Here is a 20,820-nt window from a genome sequence, read left to right as displayed (position 1 = left end):
CCTTCTCATTTGTTGAAGCTCTTGTAAAGAATTATAGATAGTGGGCTTGGAATCCATCCACCATGACCGGTGAAATCTACCACTAAATATTCGATAATGAGAAAATGATGTATACTTTCCTTTTTCTTTAGGTAAATTAGGCATTCATTTTCTAGTGTTTTAAAAAGACACAAAAGAATTACCCACCCCTGAGCTTACTCTCTTATTCATTTCTTGAACTTTTCTTATTTGGTGTTGTTATTTTTCTTCTTAGCAGAATAACCTAAAAAACCCTTGACCTTAATATGAACACCTTATAATCTTTAGGGATCTCTTGAGCCATCTCAAAGGAACTTGGAAAGGTTTCTAAGATCATATCAAACTTAGTATTCATAGTAGTCTTAAGGGCAGCTTGCCCCAATTGACTTGCCCTTATCACAAAATAACCTTTGCAAACTAAAAAAAGAATATCAAAGTCACTAATAATAGACATGTGTTGTTAATGCAACACATTATCTAAAGACCCAAGTATAAGAAACTTGGTCTTTTAATCCGTCTAATCCCATATTTGATATAACACTCTTTCTTATTACTAAGTTAGTTCATTAGAAACAACTAGCATTACCTAAAACAACTTCTATACAATTAGTTAATAAATCTAGATTACAATTAGTCCAAATGATTAGTTGGGTTTAGTTTATTGTGAGAAAATGAGTGATAATAAATAATAGACATGGTATATATCTACAACAAAGAAACCAACTAAGCATATGACAAAATTAAGTATTTAAGACAATTGGTAATTAATTTAGCAAAAAATGTAGTACTCTCAAACTACATGTCTTTTTGTAAGGTATTCTAGTATCATAAGAATCAAACCCATAATGGGTACGTCATGACCTTATTACTAGTCAGAGACTCTCTTAGATTGATCTTCTTGTCTTAACCTTGAAGGTATCTAAAGGTAAGATCAACATACTTTTTATTTTGCCTATAGACTATGCAAGTGGGACCACAATGGGCATTTGACCACTTCATATCCAATGTTAAGTGTATAACCATTGTCCTTGAACCAACAATTTCACCAAGTAAGGAACCCCAACGGTGGGGTGGTTGCTCCCACTATAAACATGTCTAGTCTCATTCTAATGGAAAGTTCACATCCTTTGATCCTAAGGGCTTAACCTATTAATGGGGTGGTGATGAACCTAAATCAAGATGGGCTCAACAATGGAGCCATGAGCTTGCCTAAGACTCTCTTCTACTTAATCTTTTGAAATAAATAAGAGCATTTTTAATCATTAGTAATTACCCTGTTGAATAAATTATCTACTTTGATAATTTCCAAAAATATTTATTTCCTAGTTGGAAACTTAGTGTAATAAGAGAATGAATTCTCCTCTTACACAAATCTAATTAATAAATATTTTATCTAGGAAATGTTCTCAAAGAAATTTATCTCCATCAAATTACTAAACCTTTTTGTAATAACCTTTTAATGATAAATTATATCCAATGAAATTTTCCAAAATATTTATGTTCCAAATTGGAAGCTCTAATGTAATAAGAAAATTACCAATTTATGATATTTTGAAAATTTTGAGAACATGTTATCCAAGAAAGGAACTTTAACTTCTCATATTAAAAAATCCTCATAACATTTACTTTCCTTATTCCTTATGCCTTTTTAACTTAATACATATCTCATGGAAACTTAATAATTTATTCCATTAAATGCTACTAAAAACATAAACATTTAGTAATTCCTTAATGGATAAATATTATTTATGAAAAACTTCCAAAAATGTATATTTCCTTAAAAGGAATTAAACAATTCATTTTGGAATGTATTTTCAAAATATTTTGTCTCTATATATCACTAAAACTTCCAAAAATATTTTAGTAATACTTCTTATCATAAATTCTCAATCATGAGATTTTCCAAATCTATCATTTATGTGTTAAACTGGGCTTCTATGCTAAAAGAATTGCACTCTTGTTCCCCATTCTTGAACTGTTCATATCCAAACTAATTTCTCTTGAAAGAAGGGGGGGGGGGGGGGGGGGGGGGTTAGAGGACCATTATAGGTGCAATTCTCCTTCTCTCAAAAGAGCCTGGAGAACCACCTGTGCCTTATGTGGACTTGCATTTTTCACTTGTGTCCCCACTTGACAATGAGACTCGCTTTTTAAGTGAAAAAAATGTATTTTATAAAAAACTGGAGTCACTATTTACTTTTATTTTTTGTAAAGGGCAAAAAAAAAAAAAAAAAAAAAACCAAAACCTTAAAAAAATGACTCCTTAAACTTTTGGAAAAGTGTGTCTCTGAAAAACCCGAGTCTGGGTTAGGAGATCAAGTTACCTACCGGGAAGGTATCTTAAAAGAGTAGTACCCCGGTAAGCCTTGAAAAGGTTTCTACTAGCTAGGTTGAGGAAAGTATGACAATTAAATAATTCATTAAGGGTACCAAAGAAGGTTGAAGGTGATTCTAAAAACACATTAAGTATGTCAAACAATCATTTTAGTCATAAGTATAAAGGAGGGATAGAGTGCGTACTTGGACTATAACTTAAGTGTTATCAAAAGATATCAAAATTAGTTCAAATATCATAACACTCAACATGCATTATCATTTAGATCAAAGAATTAAATAGCAAACAAGGCAACCAATAATAACATAAAACATATAGATGTTCACACAAGACATGCCTACTAATAGGACTAAAGCGTGAAGGGTGGAGAGCGTAACTGAATAACATATCTTAAACATAATGTGTTTTCCTTGGTGTGCTTTCCAAGCCCAAAGGAGGCTTAACTTCTCAAGTTTTCGATGATCTTCTTTTCGGTTCTATGGTCTGACCGTAGTAGTCTTTCCTTGATGTAGCTCAAATTCTCCAAAATGGTGTGATATAACCTAAGTTCTCCCAAAAACGGTGTGATCACTTTTTTCTTCCTCTTTTTTCTTCCAAGTGTGCTCTCAATGATCCTCTTCATACAACCTAAATGTGACTCTCCAAAAAGTGTATCCCCTGAAAAAACAAAAAATCTTCCATTTTTTTTTTTTGAAAAAAAAATTCATTTTACAAATTTTCTCATATCTTCTTTTAAAAAATATCACATTTTTTAAAAAATAAAATAAAATAAAATTCTCTTTAAAAGTTTCTCATGTTTTCTTAAAAAAAATCTCATATTTCTTTCTTTCTTTTTTTTTTTTATTTAAATTATCCTTAAAAAATTTTCTCATTTTTTTTTTTAAAAAACATTTCATCTTTCTTTTTTAAAAAAAAAAATAATAATAAAATTCTTCTTAAACATTAATCTCATATTTTCTTAAAAAAAATCTCATCTTTCTTTTTTTATAAAATAAAATTCTCCTTAAAAATTAATCTCATGTTTTCTTAAAAGAAATTCTATCTTTCTTTTTTTATAAAATAGAATTCTTCTTAAGGATTTTTCTCATATCTTCTTAAAAAAAACATTTTATCTTTTGTTTTTAAAAAGGATAAAATAAAATTCTCCTTAAAAATTAATCTTATATCTTTTTTCCTTGCGATCGTGTCTGTATTTAGAAATCATGTAGGTGTTGTACAATTATTACCTTAAAGGTGAACTAGGTGGGTCAAGGTGAGCCTAAATGGACCAAGTGTGCCTAAATAGGTCAGATGTGCCTGAAATGAACTAAGGTGTGCCTAAATGGGTTAGATATGCTTAAATGGGTTAGGGCATGTTTAAATGGGCTAGATGTTCTTAGATGGGCTAGGTATGCCTAGATGGACTAAGGTATGTCTAAATGGATCAGATGTGCCTAAGTGACCTAGGATGATAAAAAAAAAAAAAAAAAAAGTGTCTAAGTGACCTAGGGTGATCAGAAATGTGTCTAAGTGACCTAGGGTGATTAACAAGTGTCTAAGTGACCTAGAAAGTGTCTTAGCTAACAAGACCTAGGGTGATCAGAAATGTGTATAAGTGACCTAGGGTGATTAGCAAGGTGCCTAAGTGACCTAGAGAATGTTTAAACTAGCAGGTGCCTAGGTGACCTAGAGAAGTGTCTAAGTGAACCTAGGTGATCTAAGATGTGTCTAGGTAGCCTAAAAAGTGTACCTGAATATGCCTAAGTATGTTGTCCTAAAGGTGTACCTAAATGAGCCATTTTTAAAAAGAATTAAAAAAAAAAAATTCTAGATCTAACTTGGTGTAGCCAAGGATCCTAATGAGGAGTCGGATAAATTCATCAACCAAAGTCTCTTAGGTGGCTCAATAAGGTAAGTTATATATGAGTAGTAATGGGCCACCAGAGAACTATTGCGAGTAGTGAAAAAACACCTAATAGGGCATATGCTAAGGAGTTAAAATGGAGGGTCTACACCTTAACCAAAAGGATAGTTCCAAAAAAAAAAAAATTATTATTAGTAATAATAAGTTTAAATAAATAATCTTGGAAAAAGCTTCTCATAAAAATTTAATATGAATACCAAAACATTTTTCTTTAGATTTTAACACTTATTTTGGTAACCTTCTTAATTATAGATTATCTATCATGAATTTTCAAAATTAACTTATTCTTTATAATAGGAATCTTATGCAAAAATGAAAAATATTATTTTATAAAAATTTGGAAAAATAAAAACACTTCCTTAAAAGGAAAAAAAAAATATTTTTAGAGATTTCAAAGATTTGAGAAGATTTTATAAAAATAAAATCTCTAAGAATTAATTTAAAAAAGAAAGGAAGATCTTAATCATTTTCCAACTTCATCTTCTGTTAAAATAAAATTTCCTAACCATGCACATTCCAATTTAAATAAGTTATCAAAATTTGAAAAATTCATGTAAATTTATTTCCAATAAAAAATACCAACATATCTTAAGGCTATTTATGTAATATATAACAAGCATATAACAAATAAATAATTTAACAAATAATTTCCCGTGGTTTTTAGGGATTTTGCTGCATAATTGGTAATAAATTCGGATAAATTCAAAATTACCAATATTACCAAATTAAACCTGTAAAATATAGGATTAGAAAACAAGAAAACAACCCCGTAATCATACCCTTATTGCCAAATAGCCATCATTTGGGCTTAAGCACCCACAATTCTAATGAGAGTGCTGGATGTAACTTTAAGTACTGGAAGGATCGCTCGATCGCACAAGCCACTTGAGTACTGATTCGTGCCTAATTGGTGTCTCAGCTGATTCGTGTCCAGCTGGTGCTCCTTGATTGAGGGAGTAATCAACAAAATTTATAACCTATTACACCATATACTAGGGTAGCAAAGACAAAGCTACTATAGCATAGTGGCTCTAAGATCGTTCACTGGGATGGGTTTTCACTTCACAAATGATATTAATTCAAAGCTGAATTGGTGGCTTTTCATTTCAAGGTTAGCTTTAAAAGAAAACATAAAGATGTTTGAAAAAGGATTGGTTTTAAGCTAACAAAAAATAATAACTGATTTTACTTACAAAGAAAAGTGTTTCCTGGAGTATCAGATCACTAGACTCAGATTCCTCATACAAAAAGGAGTTCCGGTCACTTGTTTCTTTTCCTCGCATTAGAGAATTAACATATAGTTCCTTCTCCAACCGGTGTTGTACAGATGCTTCCCATTAATGGGTTCAAACACTAAATCCCTCTCACTGATGCAACTTGCAATGGCTTATACCTCTCACCTAGCACTTGCCATTCAAGGTGATCTTTAACCTTGGATTACCCGTCAAAAGCTCGCAAGAGATAACTAATGGATGTCTCCTTGGAGTCCAAAAGCTTACCAAGTGTTGTCAATTCTAGAAAATCCTACCTTCAAGTCACCTCCCAGAGGCTCGCAAGGGGTAAACTAGTAATCTCCATGGACGGAGATCACTTGCCTTACCAAGTGTTGGCCCAGGTGATTTAAAGGCGTTTTAAGTTAACTAAAAAGATAAAAACCATTAACGGGTTACACTTTCTCTTCATTAAAAACTAAAACAACAAAACTTCCAATTTATGCATGAGGGAACTTACCCGGCTTTCTTCACTCCAAGAGACGAAGAGCCTAGCCTCTCATCCTCTAAGAAAAATTCCTCAGAGTTTGATTGGCTAGAAAGAAAAAGAATGAGAAAACAAAAATATATATGAAAAGCAGAGCAAGTGCTCTGTATTTTACTTCCTTGCAAATTTGTACAAAGGATGCGTCGTCAGAACAAGCTCCCGAGAGCTATATATAAAGAAAATTACAAAACAAAATATCTGAGGTTATTCACCCCTTTTCCAAACTTAATAACTAAGGAATCCTATAATTGGTGGGTTATAAGGAGAGTTTGGGGATTTAGACAACAAAAATCTGAAGAAAAATATCTCCAAGTGTCGGTTACAAATATCGGGAAGCACTAAGGACCATTTCGCAGGTGAAAACGAGGTCTGCGAGATTTCGCAGACGCACAAAAAGGGCTGCGAAATTACTTCGCAGCAAACGGCTGATTTCGCACCGCTGCGAAGTGGTCTTTCAGCTTGCGGTGTTCGGCTTCCAACGTCTCGTGAAAATTCAAGGGGAATTCCACAGCACTGTGCAAAAAGGCTGCAAAATCATTTCGCAACAAAAGGGTGATTTCGCAACGCTGTTCAAAATTCTTCCTTCAGCTTGGAGTGATTGGCTTCCAATGGCTGTAACTCCTTCATTTCAACTCAGAATTGCGCACCGTTTGAAGCATTGGATTTTTGACTTCCTGAGCTTTGAAATGGTATATAGCATGTAGAAAATGGACTTCAGGAAGTACTTCAAAAGTGTAAAGGAAGACTGCAGCTGCTGTCCTCTATTTTCTTCACTCTGTTTTCCTCTCTCCTTTGTTCTTTCCTTGCATACTTTGAACGACTTTGGCAAAGGGCTATGGAGCTCCAAAGCTTGGTTCTTCATGAATTTAAGCTTCCAAAAGCTTTGCCATGAACTATATACAGCTCTCCCTCATTCTTGGATTGCTTTGGTGAGCAAAAAGCTATCAAAAACACCAAAACTTAACACAATTTGATTAGAAACGATTGCAAGGGTCCTTAACATGTTAATTGGGTTAAAAGGCAATAACTACTACTCAAAAGTGTTTAAAAGAGTTAATTAAAAGCTATCAAATAGCACTTTTTGAGTAGTAATCACTCCCCCCAACCGACATATTGCTAGTCCCTTAGCAATGAAGGAGAGAAAAATAAAATAAAAGTACCATAATTTACAACATCATGCTGATCACTTCAAAAAATGTTTAAGTGGCATGACTGATCAAACTCTCACATGGAACATTAAAGAAATAAAACTCAAACTTCAATAGGAGCTATCAAATAATTTGCCTAGTCATAATTCATAAAGAGTGGGCATTATGCAAATTTAAGCTTCAAAATAATTTCTACTCCCAAAGGTCCAAACCTTACTCTTCCACAAAAATCTATGTGTTATTTATTAGTTTCCAAATATAGTATGTCAAACTAATCTCACCCCTCAACCTAGTTCTTTTTCAAAGCTTAGCAAACTGATCAACCTCCAATAGGCTAAGAACGCACCTCTTTTCTTTCACAATTTTTTCTTGTAGGAGTGCAAAGCTTAAAGGCATTCTTTTCTAAATTGTCCATGTAACGGGGGTCCATCGATGACTCCCAACCATTTAAGGTTTAGGGCATCAAGCCTTAAGGATCTTTCAACCACTAACTCCTTGGATTTTACCCCGGACTTTTGAGAATGAATTTTTAAATACCCAAGCACCTACAGTATGTTAAACTCCACCTATCCACCCTTGTAAAGAGCATTGAGGTCGGTGACTCCCAACCAATTAAGGCTTAGGGCACTAGGTTTTAAAGATTTTCACCATATACCCCTCAGCCCTCAGACCTTGCTCGGGTTTCAAGGCAAGTAAAACATTTTTTTTTTTTCAAAGACTCATTGGCCTTTTACAAGGTGTCCCAACACTATTAAATGAGGTCAAAGGTACCAAGTCTAAAATTTTCCTAAGTCAAGAGGGAAATAGTTTTCATCTTATAATCGGAACCTATTGTGCACAATGTGTGAATAGCTTAAGGTGGAAGAACTGAGGTTGAAATCAATATATGTTTCAACAATTCATCAACTTTAATAAGCATAATATAAACTCTAAGTCAAGTAAAAAGACAAAAATTCAATTTCTCCCTTTTCATTTTGAAAATTTTTCCTTAATAACCATGGAGAGTAGAATAAAAAACTTAAAATTTTTTTAAAAATTAAGCAAAAAACAACTAAATTACCAAAATAACTTAGCATTAATAGCAATACTTACTTCCTCAACTCTCCCTCCAACCAAGCTGAACATTGTCCTCAATGTGACAAAAGCGATTAAAAAATAGGGAGAAAGTGGTACCTCGTTAGTGACATGGAGTCTGAGTCGTATAGGAGAAACCACATGTTTCAAAGAAAACATAAGAGTTAGTGAGTAGAGGAAATAAAAAGATGCCAAGTTTAAATAAAAAATAATGTCTATATATGATTCTGAGAAAGTAGAATATAAGATATGATTAATGGATACCTCTAATCCCAGAATATAAAACATCAAAACATGGAATTATCTATACTAATATAATATGTAAAGACATAAATAAAGAGATGATCAAGTAATGGTAGGGTCATGTGGAGTTGATGCATCTGTGGTGGCCTCTTGAGTAGGTTGGATCAAGAATTTGACTTATGTTCTGGTAGTCTCCTTAGATGGCATAGTCTCCTTAACTGGAGCTCTCAGTTGGTAGCTATGGGATTTGATGGTTTAAGGAGGTCAAAAATGGAATGAGAGGCTTCGTGTGTGTGATCTCAGGGTGTCGCGGGGCTCTCCTCTTCATATGCATGGTCGTGGGGCTCTGTTGGCATTTTAGCAACTTCCCTTGGCTTTGCAAGGTGTTTTTGCAAACCTCCCTCCATTTTGCAAGTCAATTTCGGAATTTGAAGGCCATTTCGAAGCTTGGAGGTGATTTTGCAGCCATTTCGAAGCTTGGAGATCATTTCATAGCAAAGTGGCATTTTTGTAGACCATTTCGCAGCCTAAAGGTGATGAAAGGAAGGAAAAAAAAAATTTCGCAGCCCATTTCGCAGCTTCAAAATGAGTGTACGGGGCTTCCAAATGGCACTTGTTTGCCAAAGAATGGTTTCGCAGCTTCGAAATACCCTGCGAAATGGAGCTTTGGCTACGAAATTTGAAGTTTTTACGTTCGCAGCCATTTCGCAGTTGCGAAATGAGGGTCACTATGCTGCAAAATGGCACTTGTGTGCCAAAAAGTGGTTTCGCAGCTGCGAAACACCCTTCGAAATGGCGTCTCGACTGCGAAATTCCCGCTCAGCTTTGCGCGCTCGTCTTCAAACGGCCATAACTTCTTCATTTCACCTCCAAATCACATACCGTTTGAAGCACTGGACTCCTGACCTCCCAAGCTTTGAAACGAGATATGGTATGCATAATTTGAGCTCCAGGAAGTGCTTCAAAAATGTGTCCAACAATAGAAAAATGGAGGTGCGACATTTCCGCTCATGGTTTGCACAGTCGTCTTCAAACAGCCATAACTTTTCCGTTTCAAATCCAAATCGAGCACCGTTTAAACCTATGGACTCCTGACTTCCCAAGATTTCAAACTATATATGGTATGGATGAAATGAACGTCAGAAAGTAATCGAAATGTATCCAATAGTTGCCGAAATGGGGGTGCGGCTGTGACATGTCTGTTCATGGTGTGTGCGCTGAAGGATTTTAAGGTGTGGAGGTTTCGCAGCCATTTCGCAGCTGCGAAATGAGTGTATAGGGCTTCCAAATGGCACTCGTGTGCCAAAAAGTGGTTTCGCAACCGCGAAATACCCTGCGAAATGGAGCTTTGGCTGCGAAATTGGGAGTTTTTACGCTTTGGAGCTTCGCAGCCGTTTCGCAACTGCGAAATGAGGGTCACTGTGCTGCGAAGTGGCACTCGTGTGCCAAAAGTGGTTTCGCAGCTGTGAAAATTTTCGTAAAGAGGGGCCTGAGGCTGCGAAATGGTTTCGCAACAAAGTGCCGATTTCGTAGAGGCTGCGAAATCTCGCAGACTCCTGTTTTTACCCTGTTTTTGAACTTTTCTTGCTCCAAACGATTTTCCTTCAATTTCTTTGCAATTCCTCCTGATTTTGATCATCCAAAAACCTATATTACATCAAAACAAAGTAGAATTAAAGCATTAAAATCAAAATTAAAGCATTGAAATCAAAATTAAAACATTGAAATCAAAATTAAAACAAGTAATAAGTAAAACAAAAAGTTATGGACTAGTTAGTCTTAAGAAAGACTAAGTCCATCAAAAAAATTTGATCCTGATTTAGCTTGCCCAGATCCCATATGAAGTTAGCATCCTTCATTAGAGATTTTCTTTGTATGATTTTCCTATACAAAGCTTGGAGGAAAAGTGAAGGCATGTGTTTCATCATTTCTTCCTTGATGACTATCCTCTGTGGTTCTTCATCTAATTTAAGATCATAGCCATCTTTCTCTGTACTTTTCCCCTTTCTCTTTCCTTTGATTTCCTCCCTCTTTTCTTTCTCTGTTTCACTCTCAACCTCATGCTCTAGCTTGCATGTGGGCAGATCAACCTCTTGAAACTTCAGCCACATAACTCATGAAGTTCATGGCTTCCTCTGCTATCTCGTATTCAATATGGCATGCACAACTAGCAATTTGTGAATTAAAAACGGAGAAAACAAAAGAAAAACAATTCAAAGAAAGAAAAAAAAATTAAGATAAACTAAAAACTAAATAAAAGGTATACTAAAATATGAACAAAGAAAAATAAACAAATAAAAATAGTTAGTAAAAAGAAAAGAAAAGTCACCAAACTTGTGATGAATATCACAAGTACTCTAGAAATGTGATATCACTGTAAAGTGGCACCATCCCCGGCAACGACGCCATTTGATTCATGCCTAATTGGTGTCTCAACTGATTCCTGTCCAGCTGGTGCTCCTTGATTGAGGGAGTAATCAACAAAATTTATAACCTATTACACCATATACTAGGGTAGCAAAGACAAAGCTACTATAGCATAGTGGCTCTAGGATCGTTCACTGGGATGGGTTTTCACTTCACAAATGATATTAATTCAAAGCTAAATTGGTGGCTTTTCATTTCAAGGTTAGCTTTAAAAGAAAACATAAAGATGTTTGAAAAAGGATTGGTTTTCAGCTAACCAAAAATAGTAACTGATTTTACTTACAAAGAAAAGTGTTTCTTGGAGTTCCAGATCACTAGACTCAGATTCCTCATACAAAAAGGAGTTCCGGTCACTTGTTTCTTTTCCTCGCATTAGAGAATTAACATATAGTTCCTTCTCCAACCGGTGTTGTACAAATGCTTCCCATTAATGGGTTCAAACACTAAATCCCTCTCACTGATGCAACTTGCAATGACTCATACCTCTCACCTAGCACTTGCCATTCAAGGTGATCTTTAACCTTGGATTACCCGTCAAAAGCTCGCAAGAGATAACTAATGGATGTCTCCTTGGAGTCCAAAAGCTTACCAAGTGTTGGCAATTCTAAGAAATCCTACCTTCAAGTCACCTCCCAAAGGCTCGCAAGGGGTAAACTAGTGAATCTCCATGGACGGAGATCACTTGCCTTACCAAGTGTTGGCTCAGGTGATTTAAAGGCGTTTTAAGTTAACTAAAAAGATAAAAACCATTAACGGGTTACACTTTCTCTTCATTAAAAACTAAAACAACAAAACTTCCGATTTATGCATGAGGGAACTTACCCGGCTTTCTTCACTCCAAGAGACGAAGAGCCTAGCCTCTCATCCTCTAAGAAAAATTCCTCAGAGTTTGATTGGCTAGAAAGAAAAAGAATGAGAAAACAAAAATATATATGAAAAGCAGAGCAAGTGCTCTGTATTTTACTTCCTTGCAAATTTGTACAAAGGATGCGTCGTCAGAACAAGCTCCCGAGAGCTATATATAAAGAAAATTACAAAACAAAATATCTGAGGTTATTCACCCCTTTTCCAAACTTAATAACTAAGGAATCCTATAATTGGTGGGGTTACAAGGAGAGTTTGGGGATTTAGACAACAAAAATCTGAAGAAAAATATCTCTAAGTGTCGGTTACAAATATCGGGAAGCACTAAGGACCATTTCGCAGGTGAAAACGAGGTTTGCGAGATTTCGCAGACGCACAAAAAGGGCTGCGAAATTACTTCGCAGCAAACGGCTGATTTCGCACCGCTGCGAAGTGGTCTTTCAGCTTGCGGTGTTCGGCTTCCAACGTCTCGTGAAACTTCAGGGGGAATTCCACAGCACTATGCAAAAAGGCTGCGAAATCATTTCGCAACAAAAGGGTGATTTCGCAACGCTGTGCAAAATTCCTCCTTCAGCTTGGAGTGATCGTCTTCCAATTGCTGTAACTCCTTCATTTCAACTTGAAATTGTGCACCGTTTGAAGCATTGGATTGTTGACTTCCTGAGCTTTGAAATGGTATATAGCATGTAGAAAATGGACTTCGGAAAGTGCTCCAAAAGTGCGAAGGAAGACTACAGCTGCTGTCCTCTGTTTTATTCACTCTATTTTCCTATCTCCTTTGTTCTTTCCTTTCATACTTTGAACAACTTTGGCAAAGGGCTATGGAGCTCCAAAGCTTGGTTCTTCATGAATTTGAGCTTCCAAAAGCTTTGCCATGAACTATATACAACTCTCCCTCATTCTTGGATTGCTTTGGTGAGCAAAAAGCTATCGAAAACACCAAAACTTAACACAATTTGATTAGAAACGATTGCAAGGGTCCTTAACATGTTAATTGGGTTAAAAGGCAATAAATACTACTCAAAAGTGTTTAAAAGAGTTAATTACAAGCTATCAAATAGCACTTTTTGAGTAGTAATCAAGTACCAATACAATTGCTCAAGCGTTAAGACTAATCGAGAGCCTAAGTTGTCAAGCACTATATTCCTAACTTGCACACCCAAGGCTTCTTTTGCACATTTTCTAACCACCTTAAGCTCCAAAAACTTGTTTTTTTTTTTTTTTTTCCAATTGGGGATTATCCATGGATCCACCATGAGTAGTCGAAATGCTTCCATGCTCTCTTTGGGTTACAAGATTGGTTAAAAACCAAACTTTTACAAGATAAAAGCCCTATACCCCTCAAAATGGGAGTTTACAATCAATCTAGAAAATAAATAATTGGATTTTTACAACCAAGGAAAAATCATATGCTCCTAAACACGGAGCTTACAACCCAAACTAGAAATCAACACATTTAAACCAATAATTATTAGTAGATTCAATATATAACAAATTAATGACATTCATTCATCCCTTTAGGCCATGGTATGAATAACCAACCCTACAAAAAAATGCGAGCACACCTTAGAATAGATCTAGCATGTGGAATCCTAACCTAAGATTCTCAGGTCCTGGATGTTGAGAACTTCAGATTACTTTGTTCCCAGGTCCTGGATCTCATAAGGTGCATGTAAATATCCCTAGGGTTTTCTAGATCTAACGTAGTTGAAAATGACTTCAAAACCATTTTAGAATAAAAATCTAGAGATTTGAAATTCATACCTATGATTTTGATGTTCCAAGATCAAATCTAAGCATGTGAAGAAGAAGTCTGCAGTTTACGGATTTCTCGTACGCCCAAAGTCTTCTAGCCAATGACTCTAATCACAATCTTAACACTCTAAAGGGTGAGCTTTAGAAGGGAGGAAGTTTGAACCTTTTTCTTTGGAGGTGGAAGATGACTAACTAGAAACCCTAACTTCTAAAAGGGTATTTATAGGGTTACCTTACTAGGCTTGAGGGATTTGAGCCCATATGGGTTTGAGTCACTTAATCTAATCCAAATTAGGTTTTGATTGATTAATTAACCATATAAAGTCATCAAGTACTACTTCCATTTTTTTTTTCTTACAAAGCACTATTTTGGCCTTAAACTCGAAAATACTCAAGTCCACTTCCAAACAATTAGCCTCCAATCTTTCTTACATTCAACATCATATCTACTCTATATATATGTGTGTGTGTGTGTGTGTGTGTTAGAAAATTGGCTAATTTAACCTAAGGTAATCACCCTAGAAGGGGGAGTGAATAGGGTGATGGTTTCTTTTTGCAAATTTATATTATTTGACTGTAACAAATAATTATAAGCAAATATAAAATAAGAACAATATAAAGATAATTGTATATAAAATAAATGAGGAGGGAAAAGAGATTGCAAACATAAGATTTTATAGTGATACAACACAACCCGACCGACACCTACTTTCCTTTAACTTTAATTCTAAGCTTGAAGTTCCACTAATTCACGACTTTCAAACAAAGTCTTCAAACAATACAATTGGATTATGGTTCCAATCAACCCTCTTGGACTTTTGGCTCCAAGCACCATTTACAATCCTCAAGAGATGTTTTACTCATGAACAACCCTTCAAGTGATACCCTACACTTGAGAATCCCTAAGTGATACTTCACACTTAGATTTTTCCTTTCAAATATTTATAAATAAATATATGAAATATTCTCACAAAATCTCGGTACAAAATTTAGGCTCAAATGATATAAGATAAACTAGGGATTGAATGGTGCACTAATGATATACAAGTTTTAGAACAATGTGCACTCACAAACACTTTCCCAAGGTTCAAATATATTCAAGAAAGGTTTAGGAAGGTTAAACTCTTGAAAACAATGAAGGTTGAAGCCTTTAAATAGGGAAGAGAAGCCCAAACTAGCCATTAGGCACGTTTGGGGTTAATATGTCAAGTATTGGTTTGATTGGTTCATTAGATGTTAGTATTTAATGCTCTAGCAAGTGATCGTTGACCAAGAACGCTAAGCTATTGGAAGAGAAAGAGAAAAAGAGAGTATAAAAACATCCTTTGATCAGTCAAGCCAACTGACTCAACTAGTTCCTCTTTGCCTCGATCGATTACATTGTAAAGTGCGTAAAAGACTCTAATTTAAGGCTTGGAACCTTCAGTAACTTATATTAAACTTCTTAAAAACCTTTTAAACAAGCTTATGAAACATTTTGTACAAGGTTTTAATTGAAAACATAAAATCATTAACTCTTGGATGATTTTGGTACATAAGTAAAATGTAATGCATAAAGAACATGGTGCACCAACAACCTTACAAAGAGGTTCTATGAAACTTAGACTTGAAAGCACTTTTCTTTGAAGTCTTCTTCTTCTTCTTTTTTATTTCTCTTCAGCTTGGTTTTGTATTTGTGATTGCCATTTTATAAATCTTCTTACCTAAAGATACTTAAAATAAAGCATTGGATCCAAAACTTTATTTTGTTATCATCAAAATAAGATTAACTATATATATATATAGATAGATAGATAGATAGATAGATAGATAATAAGAGAGATTATATGAAACTTAGACTTGAAAGCATTTCTCTTTGAGGTCTGATTCTTCTTCTTTTTTCTTCTTGATTTTCCTTCAACTTTGTTTTGCATTTGTGATTGCCATTTTGAAAATCTTCTTATCTAAATATACTTAAAAAAATATATATGGTTAATCTTGATTTTGATGATAACAAAATAAGGTTTTGGTTTAAACCCATGATTTTGGCAACTCCATATTTGTCTTAATGGATATTTGATAAAATTTAATACTTTTTACTTAATGATTTAAGTTAATTTTAAGTTAAATTATTCTTAAATTGTAAACATAAAATTTATTACTTATTTTTTATTTTAAGTGTCAAAATTATTTGGTAAAGTTATCTTAAAATTTATTCTAAATTATTAAATCGACACATTCACCCTCATTAAATTTTAACTAATATTTATTATCATTAATTTTAAACAATAAATTTATTTATAAACATTCATATTTAAAGTATTATAGATATATAAAATAATTATTAAGAATGAGTCATGAATGTTGAATCATAATTCTAAAATATAATCTCATTATTATGGGTAAATAAAATAAAAAGAATTTGAAATTAAAAATAACCTGACTATTTTGACTTAATATTTAAAGTTTTTTTTTTTTTTTTTTTACTTTAAGTTGTAATATTAAGTTATTTTACCAAATATATTTAATCTAATTAGTAACTTAAATTAAGTTATTAAATCAAATTAAGTCATTACACTGGTTTACCAAATACCATCTTATTGTAATTATTCTCTACCAATATGCATGTATCTCTATACATCTAGATCGAAATATATAAAATAAGAAAAGATTACCTTCGTGCAAAATTCTACATGGCATCAGAGTCTCGTGCTCCAATTTAGTTATTAACAATATGTGTTGCCATTGTATGCCTTGAAAATTAAACCATTTTATTAATAAAATGGTTTATTATAAGTTTCATTTGATCATATCTTATATAAACTATATCAATATTACTATATAATTATTGTATTCATGTGTTTAGAGTTTAAATTATAGGCATCATAGTGAATAATATTGTTAGATGTTTACAAGAGTTTGTGATTATTAACTCCAGAAGAGGAATAGAACTTGGGTTTGCGCAGAATACAATAATATCCTGGCCAAAGTTTGACAATTAGGAAAACGTGGTCTTTAATTTGTGAGCTGATACCTAAAGTTTGATAATTACGAAAACTAGAGGTCTTTTAAGTTGTGAGGTAGTGGATAATTTTTTTTTTCTGCCACAGTCCATAAGTCCCAAATAAAATATCACATGGAGTTGGACTCCTGCTGCTGAATTTCAGGTATGGTCAAACTCTTTCCTACTATCCCACATCGAAAAAGCCGTAAAAGTCATGCAGAACTTGAAGGCTATAAATATAGGATCTATCGCACCATTCAAACTGCCTTAAACTAATGAGTAAGGAAAACAAAGCAAGCGGTGAGAGCTGCTTGCCGCGCCTATCTCTATGATGCGCAAGAATTTATGGAGGGGTTAAGGGCTGGCCGAGCGCTGACGCTGCTTACTTTTGCAGAACTCGCTTGTGCGGGCCTCCCAAACCCGGCCCTGTCACAGTACAAAATAATTTCAGGATCGTTACTTTTTGGTTTTTTCTTTAAATTTTTAAGTGCCTGTTATTTTGTACAACACCTCAAATAAAAATTAATAAATTATTTACAAATATAAAATTAAAAACTATGGAGAGAGTTCCAGAAGCCGTTGGAAGCGAAAACAAAACACCCTCTAAAAAGTGAGATGAAGCCGATAGACTTTGAGAGAGGACAAAAGAGTATTGCAGAGAGTGTAGATCGATGGCAAGCGAGAAGAGGATGACCGTCAAGCTCTTCTGCCCATCGCTCTCCAAGGTGGTGTCCTACGTGGCTCGTGAGGATCAGAGGCTGGACCTTGGTTCTATTGCCCGGACCTTTGGGCTTGATCCCTGGTCTGTCAAGCTCAACGGCCACTTCATCAGCAAAGGCCGTGACTTCATCTCCTCATCCCTCACCTGGAACTCTCTCCTTTCTTTCTTCTCTTCTCGCTCGCTCCCCACCGGCGCTGTCGATGCCAACCCCCTCGTCGTCGACGGGAAGCTCTGTAGACCCGGTACTAAGAGTACGTGGCTCTATGCTCTCTTCTTTTTTTATTTTTATTTTTTATTTTATTCTGTGTTTGGATGCCCAGAAAATGGAGGAAAAAGAAACGGAACTCATTTAAAACTGTACTTTTTCCTTCGTCTTTTTTCCTTTTAGTTTGGAGCTGGGTTTGATATTTTCTTTTCGTTTCCTTCGTTTTCTCAGCAATGAGAAATTGGTTTTAGGGGTTCTGTTGCTTTACCCAAATTCTGAATTTTAGAAATTAGGCTTTATTCAAATAGTGTGGAAAGAAAATGGAATTACAATTTGGAATCGAATTTGAATTCATTGAATCTCAAATTCCACAGAATTGGAAGCTGCTGAAATAATCAGTCAAAATTATTTCCAATTCCAATCCCTATTAATACATTGTTTTGCATCCATGTTCACCAATTTCTTCCCTAATTTGTTTTTTTTCCCCAATTCCATATTCAAGTTGGTATCTCATGTAAATTTTTGCTGGGTTCACTTAGAAACATGGTATTACTTGTCTACCAATTTGTCATTACTGATTAGTAGTTCATTCAACATCAATAAATCCATCCATACCTTTAGAACGTTTGAGGTATATTTTCCCCTCAAAGTCAGCTTTATATTTTGCATTCTTACTGTTGGTATTGATACTATCTCTCACTTGCAACTTTCTGGATGGGGAACAAAGTTCACGAGAGGCATGAGGAAGGGTTATTTTCCTTTATATCTACTAGTGTTCATATGCCTTGAGTTGCACACAATATAGCAGACATGTTTGAAGTAACCCAGATCAAATTATTGAATCCCACATGCTCACTTGTTACCGTGGGTTTAGGATGCTTCCAGCATACCCAATAGGCTTCCGGTGTTCTTATTGTCAGTATTATATTGAAAATCATTGACCAATTTGGGATTTTGGGGAGTTCCTAAAACTACTTTGAAGTTAGGGAAATCAGAAAAATTTTGTGAGAAGGTCAAGATGTCAATGTCAGTGAAAATAATGGTAAAACTGCAGCAAAAGCTTAAACAAATCATAGATGAATCTAATAGGGGAAAATATGCATGTAGATAAATTTCTTGGGAAAAGTCCATTGCTATTGTTTTCATTTAAGGAATGCGATCCAAAAAGCAAGAAAACTGTTGAGTTTGGGGTTGGGAATCCTTGTGACTGAGGATTTGATTCAATAGCCATTGTTAGTTTGTGAAACTTAATCTCAATTGTTGATACATATGTTATCCACTTCTGATATATCTCTTTTTCGGTGAAATTGTATTCTCTGTTTCCTCCATTTATACTAGCTCATGATTCTACAGGATTACATGACCCTGCAGATGATCATGAGGATGTTCTTGCTTGCAGCAAGCCACAGCTTGAAGATTCCCTCAAAAAGATAAAGTTGAGGGAAACAAACTCAGGTAACATTTACTACTAATGTAACTTGACTTGATATTTATTGGGTAACTTGTATTTCCTATGATTGGTCATCGCCTTTATATCCACTGGTCAGTATATCTCTAGTATTTATAAAGTATGACAAATAATCAGATAATCATAAAGTGAAGTTGAAATTGGGAATTGTTTAGCACTAGGACTAATTGAATGCATATTGCCATATTTTCAATCACTGATTATTAGCTTCATATCCACCAATTAGTCCAATCTCTAGTCTTAGCCATCAAGTGAAATAGGAATGCTGAAATTGTTCAGCACTGGATAAATTGAACGTGTATGCACCCAATAAATTCGGGTTATGTTTGCTTAAAGAAAATCACTGCAACTAATTTGGTGTTTTCTGACCATCTTTTGCAACTCAGAAATGTGCCTGTACCTGTACAGATTCACTAATATGAAGATATGGATTTTTCAGGGTGCAAAGATGAGGATAATCTAATGATTAAACGCAATGGTTTTGGCTCAAAGAGAAAGGAATCAGTGGGAGATGTCAACCAGCCCAAGAAGTTGAGAGTGCATGCAACTGAATCAGGTACATTAACTTGAGGTCCAGACTATGAACCTCAACTTGTTTCACATTATGAATTAGTAGTCCTTTTGGCCATTGATGGGCCTACTACTACCTACTTTAACTCTGAATATCATTTGTTCATTCTTGATGTTCGAATTTCTTGCATCTCTTCTTTACCCAAGCAGGTCCTGGTACAAATCTATCTTACAGACAAAGTTCATGTTTCCAAGGAAGTAAAGATACCTTGCCCAGTTCCATTCTGAACACCCAATTCTGGTGCAGTCACAGTGAAAATATGAAAAGGATGCGAGAGGATGAGACAGTGATCCCCCCTTTTTGCAAAAGGACTAGATGATCAAGTTTTCCTGCCTCTGCCTTGTCTGGTGTTTCTTTTGTTTTGTTGTGTTCCCATCAAAATGCTAGTTCTGTAAATATTTATCAGTGAGAACCAAATGGTTACAACCTAAAGTTCATAGAAGGCTGTCCTGTAATGCTATGGTATAAAAATATTCCTGAGAAGTAAGTGTCCATGATTCTCCGATATCTAAGACTCACATGCATTTACAACTGTCTTGAGAAAAATTGTATGAACTGAAAGATGCATCCTAGAAATCAAAAGAAACACCAGCAAGAAATTTATTCTGTCGTTGAAAGCAAAAGAAAACATGTAACCAAGAGTAATGATACAAATAAATTATATTTACAAATGGCTCAAACCAATCCTCGACAATTCGGTAAAGTTAATTACATGATAGATGCATATGCATAACCTTGGTGGAAAGAGCAACGGAATCTAGGACCCTTTGAGCTGTATGAACATAGCACTAACCTCCTCCCAATTTAACCTGTTTGACGGGATGGGGGATCCATGATCTTAGAGCAAGGGAACAACGGGCTGTTGTACAAAATTCTCTTCAGCCTCTGGGCTCAGCTCTGTCTTGGTTCTCCAGCTCCCGCTCCCTGACTTTGGAACTCTGACAGCAATATTTGCCTCGTACATGCACTCCATTAGGTAAAAGAAAAGCCTCGACGCCCACTTCAAGATGCAAAAGACCTCAAACGAGACTAAGAAACTTTATCAAAAGGTTTGCCTCAAAATGACTCAGGAAGAAGGATGTAGAGATGCTACAACCATAGTGCCTTTCAAGAATGGATGACACTGTAATACCCAAACCCAATTTAGGGGTAAAATCATAATTTAAAATTAATTAATTTAATAAGGGTAAAAATGTCTTTTTGTATTTAAAATTGCATAAATTAGATATTTCTTATCTTCTTTGCCCAGAAAACCCTTTTACATGGAGATAAAAAATATCAGAGAGTATAGGATTAAAGAATTGGAGATTTAGGTTTGAAAATCAATTTTTTAGGTAAGATTTTAAT

The 20,820-nt window shown here is 34.8% G+C and overlaps 1 protein-coding gene and 1 non-coding gene across 4 annotated transcripts; both read left to right on the top strand.

The window, feature by feature from the left end:
• The first annotated feature begins 16,770 nt into the window (after positions 1 to 16,770).
• On the top strand, positions 16,771 to 16,930 carry LOC117919491. Its single transcript, XR_004652087.1, has one exon. It is a non-coding gene; the product is annotated as a U12 minor spliceosomal RNA (small nuclear RNA).
• LOC117917646 lies at positions 16,797 to 19,980 on the top strand. 3 transcript variants are annotated; one of them, XM_034833988.1, is made up of 4 exons: positions 16,797 to 17,480; positions 18,806 to 18,889; positions 19,342 to 19,458; positions 19,620 to 19,980. In XM_034833988.1, exons 1-4 carry the CDS (start codon positions 17,180 to 17,182, stop codon positions 19,790 to 19,792), a joined length of 675 nt encoding a protein of 224 aa, XP_034689879.1. In that variant the 5' UTR covers positions 16,797 to 17,179; the 3' UTR covers positions 19,793 to 19,980. The 3 variants fall into 3 exon arrangements, with proteins under 3 accessions (XP_034689879.1, XP_034689877.1, XP_034689878.1); XM_034833986.1 differs by having other exon boundaries at positions 18,788 to 18,889; XM_034833987.1 differs by having other exon boundaries at positions 16,799 to 17,480; positions 18,788 to 18,889; positions 19,623 to 19,980.
• Positions 19,981 to 20,820: the final 840 nt, after the last annotated feature.

The sequence above is a fragment of the Vitis riparia genome, chromosome 7, assembly GCF_004353265.1.
Source record: "Vitis riparia cultivar Riparia Gloire de Montpellier isolate 1030 chromosome 7, EGFV_Vit.rip_1.0, whole genome shotgun sequence".
NCBI classification, from domain to species: Eukaryota; Viridiplantae; Streptophyta; class Magnoliopsida; order Vitales; family Vitaceae; genus Vitis; species Vitis riparia.
Note: the sequence above shows the minus strand (reverse complement) of the source record. Positions and strands in the feature narration are given on the sequence as shown.

Bases quoted from the DNA above. Each gene is read 5' to 3' on its own strand.
- LOC117917646 (XM_034833986.1), top strand. From the start codon at position 17,180: ATGGCAAGCGAGAAGAGGATGACCGTCAAGCTCTTCTGCCCATCGCTC. The intron at 17,481-18,787 runs GTACGTGGCTCT...ATGATTCTACAG, and splicing joins CTGTAGACCCGGTACTAAGA to GATTACATGACCCTGCAGAT. The intron at 18,890-19,341 runs GTAACATTTACT...TGGATTTTTCAG, and splicing joins GTTGAGGGAAACAAACTCAG to GGTGCAAAGATGAGGATAAT.